The 7354-nt window shown below is 54.4% G+C and overlaps 1 protein-coding gene and 1 pseudogene across 1 annotated transcript; one reads left to right on the top strand and one right to left on the bottom strand.

Annotated features, from left to right (window-relative positions):
• Positions 1–517: 517 nt before the first annotated feature.
• LOC129009718 (uncharacterized) lies at positions 518–2060 on the bottom strand (annotated as a pseudogene).
• A 155-nt stretch (positions 2061–2215) lies between these two features.
• TPRG1L (tumor protein p63 regulated 1 like) lies at positions 2216–7323 on the top strand. Its single transcript, XM_054443117.2, has 5 exons — positions 2216–2491; positions 2642–2733; positions 2931–3107; positions 4719–4872; positions 5620–7323. Exons 1-5 carry the CDS (start codon positions 2291–2293, stop codon positions 5812–5814), a joined length of 819 nt encoding a protein of 272 aa, XP_054299092.1. The 5' UTR covers positions 2216–2290; the 3' UTR covers positions 5815–7323.
• Positions 7324–7354: the final 31 nt, after the last annotated feature.

The raw sequence follows: 7354 nt of genomic DNA, 5'->3' as shown, positions 1-7354 counted from the left end.
TTAAAACAGTTGTTGTTTTTAAAACCAGTTTGTGATGCATTGTGGTGCAATGTGACAGAAGCCCCAGGAAACTCATCCATACTGAGTGAAATTTTATTGTCTAAAACACAGTTCCTCCATCATCTATCCCTCCTGTCATTTCTGAAATTTATAGACATCCAAGTCACTCCCCATATCCACAGAAGGCTCAAGCACCTGGTTCAGAATCCTCATTGTCCTGCCAGCTCCCGCCAGCAGTCTGCAGCCTCGGCCCCAGCCAGTGTCACTTCATCCCATTCCCTGGGCATCTAGTTCCAGGACCACAGCTCCATCCTTGGCGTCGTCCAGAACTTGCTCCTACCTCTCTCCCTCATTCTCCCTCTTTCTCCCCCCCATTCTCTCTCCCTCTCTTTCTCATTCTCCCTTCTCCTCCCTCTTTCTCCCTCCCTCTCTCTGGAATCTCTGGTTCCAGTTGCCCATCACTGACCACAGCTGGCAGCTGTCCAGGTATTTCTCATCTACATCCACTCAGCTCCCTCCCGGCCTCTGTTCTTCCTCCCTCAGGGGTATTCTCCCACTCACTAGCACCTGTTGGATCCGCGGCCATTTCTAACTGGACTGGATACTTGGACCTCGAGGTCCCTGCTGGTGAGATAGCTGGGAGACACTCGTCTGTAGGTCCCTCTGGCCGGTCTTGCTGGGCGTGCCAAGAACACATTGCCCTGACCACTCTTTTCTGGGCCATTTCTCAGGCCTGCGCTTGCAGTGGGCACTCTTGCCGGGGAGACAGCCTCCCTCTGGGACAAAGCCCACACTGGTCCACAGGCTCCAGGGTCCTGTTTTGTAGTGCACCCGCTGTGGTGCAACATGCGTCTGGGCACACCAGCGTCGCCCGTTTCCTGTTGTAGTCTTTCCTCTCTGACTCCAGGGGTATTTCGTCTTTCTGCCAGCGCCCATGCAACTTTGGCAGCCTGGCCTGTCTGCTGGCACGTGGGGCAGAATCCCTGCACTACACCATTCTTGGGCAAACACTTCATCTAGGATCTTGGCCTCCCTTTTCTCCCTGGTCTTTGACCACTGCTACCCAGCAAACTCCTCCATCTAGACCAGCCAGCATTGGTTTCTTCCACTCCCCCAGCTGCCGCGTGGGAGGCGCCACTGCAAACTTCCCTGAGGTCTCCCAGCTGCTCAGAGATCCCCATGCCCTTCCCTGATCAGCTCCCTGCCCGGTTCTCATCCCGGTGATTCTAAACCGTCCATCTTTACCAATACTCCGCTCCATTCCCACTCCCTGACTGAAGTAAACAGATGTACCCTGAACTCCTCATTCTCCCCCCATCTCACTCTCCTCGCCTGTGTGCACCCCGCCTCGTGTGTCTTCCTCACCTCCGAGCAGAAGGATCTGTCCTCCTGCCCGAAGGTAACCCTGACCCCTGGACTCTGCGCCTCCTTCCCGCAGCCTCCACCAGATTGCGGGTCCGTTCATCGCCCCCTCCACACGCGCTGGGGGCACCTCCGGGAGCTGGGGCTAGCGCAGGGCACACACACGTTCCACCTCGAACTGCGAGCGCTGACCGGGATCTCTGGGCAGCCCTCTCTGTGTGCACTGGCTTGCTGAAGGCTCGCGACAAGCCTGGGCCTGGGCGCGCATTCCAGCACTTTCTACCCTCCCGCTTCAGAGTGCATTGCTCTGTGGATCCGTCACGAATAAGCCGTGTGTGAAGAACGCCAGGTCCCGGCAGAAGATCGCTGCCCGGCGTGCGAACTCGCCTAGGGTGCACCAGGGCCGCCGCCCTGCATCCTCCAACCTCAGCTCCGGGGCACCGCGACCCTCCGTGCAGTGCGAGCCCCCGATGCGCGCGCGCCCCCACCTGCGCTCCAGAAGGCCGAAGGGGGCATCCCACTTGCAAGGCGGGTCACCCGCTTTCCCCGCGGGCCAAGGGGCTCCAAGACGCCCAGCCCCTCCTTCCCAGCCGCTCCGCGACACCCTGGCAACCGGCTTCGGCCCCGCCCCTTCTCGTTGTGTAAACAGGAAGTGAGCCTGCGCGTGACGGTCGCTTCCGGCGCGGCGAGGGGCGGGAGCGATTGTGAACGGCGGCGGGGCGGAGCCAATCGCGGAAAACGGCAGGAGGAGAGCCAATCCCGAGGGTCGGCGGACGCGGGAAGGGGCGGAGCAAGAGGCGGGGCCGGCAAGGCGGAGCCAATCGCGGCGGCCCACGGGGCGGGGCCGGGGCGCGGCCGGGTGGTGGCGGTGGCTGCGGCGAGGGCGGTCGGGGCGGTGTCAGGGTCGGGGTCGGTAAGGGGTGCGGCGATGCTGCAACTGCGGGACTCGGTGGACTCGGCCGGCACGAGCCCCACGGCGGTGCTGGCGGCCGGCGAGGAGGTGGGGGCAGGCGGCGGCCCGGGCGGGGGGCGGCCGGGGGCGGGGACGCCGCTGCGCCAGACACTCTGGCCTCTCAGCATCCACGACCCCACGCGCCGCGCCCGCGTCAAGGAGTACTTCGTGTTCCGGGTGAGGCGGGGGCCGGGGCCGGGGCGGGGGCCGAGGGCGCGGGGCGGGATGGGGGCGGGTGGGGTCGGAGGCGGACGCCGGGCGGTCCCGCAGGGAGCGACCTGTGACCTGTGATCTTTGTCCCCGTCCCCCACCCCGCAACCCGCCCAGCCCGGCAGCATCGAGCAGGCAGTGGAGGAGATCCGCGTGGTGGTGCGGCCCGTGGAGGACGGCGAGATCCAGGGAGTATGGCTGCTTACCGAGTAAGCCGGGGCTGCGCTCTCCTCTGTGGGGGGACTCGCCCCGAGCCGCCGCGCAGCACCTTGCGAGGACTTCCCGGGGTGCTCGTGCCACGCTCAGGCGCCCCGCGCCGCCCCTGCTGCCCTTCCAGGCGGGCTGGCCTTGGCTAAGTCGAGACAGCCGCGTCCAGTGTGGACTGAGGCCCCTCCTCTGCCTACAGGGTGGATCACTGGAACAATGAGAAGGAGCGGCTGGTGCTGGTCACTGAGCAGTCCCTGCTTATCTGTAAATACGACTTCATCAGTCTCCAGTGCCAGCAGGTGGTCCGGATAGCGCTCAACGCAGTAGACACCATTTCCTACGGAGAATTCCAGTTTCCCCCTAAATCGCTCAACAAGTAAGCCTGTTAAGAGTCCAGTATCACTGGACCTAAGCGCCAGAGTGGACCTTCCAATTCAGCCCTTTTAAATCAGCCCCCCAAGTGGTGTGTCTTCTCTGTCATTATTTATAAGCATAAAGGCTCCAGCTCCAAATATCAATGGGAAGTTCCTTAAAAAGAAGCGACTTCTGGGCAATTGAGTGCATTAAAAGGAATTCTGGCACAGAAGGCAGCTATTAGGCTTGTAGTAAAAAGACTTACATGAGTTCAAGATGCATTGAAGTAGAGCCCAACGTGTTAAAAAGGAACTTGGATGTTCTTCAGGAAAAGGCCAAACTCTGCATTTTTTCTACAGCCAGGGACAGATTGCATGACACATCAAGTCTTGCTCTGGCTAATTTTTTAAAGAGAAAAGGAGGGTCCTGTTTTAATTTATAGATACCACTAAAAGACAAATTTGGAAATATTTAATGACCAGCTTTCAGGAGTTGATCTTTTTGCTGTAGGATAATTTTCTGGCATGTGAGGAACCTAGACATTACTACAGTCAGTTAAGCTGTAGAACTTAAATTTTTGATGGAGAGATTTGGATGGGGGATTCAGGAAGCTAAAATAAAAATTTTACCTTTTGGTTAAAACATTTAATATGACATAAGGAAAAGGAAGATTACACTTCCTTTTCACTCATTTGGCTAGCCTATCTATAATTATTCCCTTTTTTCTTTTTTTTTTTTTTTTTTTTTTTTGAGACGGAGTCCCACTTTGTCACCCAGGCACCAGTGGTGCAATCTTGGCTCACTGCATCCTCCACCTCTTAGGCTTAAGTGATCCTCTCACCTCAGCCTCCCAAGTAGCTAGGACTACAGGTGCCTGCCACCATACCCAGCTAATTTTTATATTTTTTGTAGAAATGGGGTTTTGCTAGGTTGCCCAGGCTGTTCTCAAACTCCTGGGCTCAAGAGATCTGCCCATTTTGGCCTCCCAAAGTGCTGGGATGATAGACGTCGGCCACTGTGTCCAGCCAGTATTCCTGTTTATTAATTTTTAATCATGTAAAGATTACCAAAATACATTTAATAACCAAAATATATTTAATTTGTCATATTTATACTTACAGTATTTAAAGCAATTATTAGTGGAGATTGAAGTTACTGTTAAAAGTCACAGGCCGGCCAGGTGCGGTGGCTCACGCCTGTAATCCCAGCACCTTGGGAAGCTGAGGCGGGCGGATCACCTGAGGTCGGGAGATTGAGACCAGCCTGGCCAACATGGAGAAACTCTGTCTCTACTAAAAATACAAAATTAGCTGGGTGTGGTGTTGCATGCCTGTAATCCCAGCTACTCTGGAGGCTGAGGTGGGAGAATCGCTTGAACCCAGGAGGCGGAGGATGCAGCGAGCCAAGATCAGGCCACTACACTCAAGCCTGGGCAACAAGAGCAAAACTCCATCTCAAAAAATAAATAAAAATAAAAACCACAAGCCATTTTCCACTGTGACATGTCATAGGTCTTTTCTGTAAACGTGTGCTTTTTGCTGTCATATTCTCCTGACTGATGAGACTCTCAGATTGTCCGCGAGAGGACCGTGACCTGCCACGCTAAGTCTGGCTATTTCTTCTGACTTTTCAGGCGGGATGGTTTTGGGATTCGAATTCAGTGGGACAAGCAAAGTCGTCCTTCCTTCATAAACAGATGGAATCCCTGGTCTACCAACGTGCCCTATGCCACTTTCACAGAACACCCGATGGCTGGCGCAGATGAGAAGACAGCATCTCTGTGTCAGGTAAGAAGACAGGCACGTAATAGCCGCACCCCCCGCAGCGATGGAAACACCCCCCGCAGTCACGGAGACACTTCAGGTCTGCACTGTCCAGTGGCCACGCGGAGCTGCTGAGCACTTGAGACGTGGCTAGAAATGAGAGAGGAAGCTCTCATTTTAGAGTTTATTCCCTAAGTTTTCAGAAATTCTGGTTAATTTATGTTAAAGTAGCCCTATGTGGCCAGTGGCTGCTGGTTAGCATAGCTCCATAATGTGGCCTCCTGATGGTGATCTGGGTGGGGAAGGGCCCCAACTGGGCTTCAGAGAGTGGCAGCAGACCCAGCCATGCCAGATGATCAGTGCGGATGCACACCAGGAGAGGAGGCCTTGGGGCTGGGGTTAGAGCAGAGCCCAGAGCCTGGAGGGGGTCCTGCACTTCCCCAGCTGTGTGCCTCGGCCTGGTTACTGACCTGGTAGGTTGGGTGAGGGCAAAGCCACTCAGCCCTGTGTACAGGAATGGTTCTGCAGGTGCTGGCTGCCATTGGCCACAGGAGAGCATGGTGGCAAGATTTCCACACACTTAGAGAGCTCCGTGGGGACGAGAGTTGAGGGACCCCCAGGATGTGGCAGAGGCAGCCCTTTCAAGTGAAGGGAAGAAGAGATAGATGGCATTTGGAGGGATTTAAGTGTCTCAGAATGCTAATTTTTTCAAGTAATGGACACTCTTATCTTGCCTGACAGCTAAAGCTCCATGTTTTTCTCTCTTTAAAGTTGGAAAGCTTCAAGGCTCTGTTAATCCAAGCTGTCAAAAAAGCCCAAAAAGAAAGCCCTTTGCCAGGACAGGCGAATGGCGTGCTGATCCTGGAGCGCCCCCTGCTCATCGAGACCTACGTGGGACTCATGTCCTTCATTAACAACGAGGCGAAACTGGGCTACTCCATGACCAGGGGCAAAATAGGCTTTTAGCCGCTGCGTTCTGGGAGCTCCTCCCCCTCCCCAGAAGGCCAAGGGATGTGGGGGCTGGGGGACTGGGAGGCCTGGCAGTCTTCATGCTGCCCTGCTGCTGCTGGAAGGATGGGGATCTTTTACCTTTAGGGATCTCAGCACAATTAGAATAGTAAAGTGAATTCTATCTATTTAATTGGATATTGGACTCTGCTCATATAAGCTACAGACAAAAGCCAAAAGACTCTCGCTGTCCCTGTGCTGCTGGTATTTCATTCTCTGTAACTTCAGTTCTGGTGTTTTCCTTGAGTATCTACTTGGCTTCTCGTGGTTTTTCCCACCCCAGCTGCCCCAGCACGCGGGACCCATAGCACACCCCTTAGCGCTTGCATAGGTTGCTGAAAACAGGGAGGCACCTGGTATCTCGAGTGCCTGCAGTTGCAAGTATGTTTACACTTGGTGTCCAATTTTGTATTTTAAAATGTAATCCATTTTTACTTCAGCTCATCCAAAAGCAGCCAGCAGACCGGTTGACTGAGACCGGTCTGTGGCTGTGGGCCCCTTGGTGACCCGCTGCTGTTTTGGAAATGGGTGACCTGAAGTGACACTTTTTCCACAATTAACCCAAGTTGTGTTAATACTTCAGGTCTGTTTCCCAGACCCAGAAAGCTTTACAGAAAATCATTTTAAGACAATTTATTAATTTGAGAAAGTCACCTTGACAGTTCTTTGCACACAAGTTTTACAACTCTCTGGATTCTGAGTTTGTATTGTATTCATATTTAAAGGGAATTGGGTAGTTTGCTTTTTGAATAATGCACTTTAAAACAAGGAACCGTATCAGGCCAGCACAGTGGCTCATGCCTGTAATCCCAGCATTTTGGGAGGCTCAGGCAGACAGATCGCTCTAGCTCAGAAGTTGCAGAGCAGCCTAGGCAACATGGTGAAACCCGTCTCTACCAAATAGACAAAAAGCAGCCGGGCGTGGTGGCACGTCTGTGGTCCCACCTACTTGAGAGGCTGAGCCAGGAGGATTGCTTGAGCCCAGGAGGCGGAGGTTGCAGTGAGCTGAGATGGCACCACTGACTGCACTCCAGCCCAGGCGACAGAGCGAGACTCCGTCTATCAGATCCTTATGAAGCAGCTGATGCCTGCCTTGGTTCCTACCGCTCTGGTATAGACTCGGGGCTCTGTCCAAGTCTCGCACTAAACATGCCCGGGCTTCGATGTGCCTGGAGGATTTCCCCACAGGGACCCACGCACCTCCCTGTATCTGCGCAGCTTGCTCATGTGGCTGGAAGCGCTGTCGATAAGCTTCACGCGCTGGCTTGCCAGTTCTTCGTCTCTAGGACTTGTAGCTTTAAGCAAACGGTGTGGCGTGGGTTGAGTGTGGCCCCCTGCAGGATGCACAGGGCTGCCTCAGAAGCTGGCGGGGGACTCCAGCCTCTGTGTTCATAAAGACATTAAGAAGTGGATGGATGTTGTTCCTTTTTTGAAGTTGTCATTAAAGTAGGTGCAACAACCAAGAAAGTATCTCTTCCCTCTTTGAAAGCCTGCCCCA

The sequence above is a fragment of the Pongo pygmaeus genome, chromosome 1, assembly GCF_028885625.2.
Source record: "Pongo pygmaeus isolate AG05252 chromosome 1, NHGRI_mPonPyg2-v2.0_pri, whole genome shotgun sequence".
Classification (NCBI taxonomy): Eukaryota; Metazoa; Chordata; class Mammalia; order Primates; family Hominidae; genus Pongo; species Pongo pygmaeus.
Note: the sequence above shows the minus strand (reverse complement) of the source record. Positions and strands in the feature narration are given on the sequence as shown.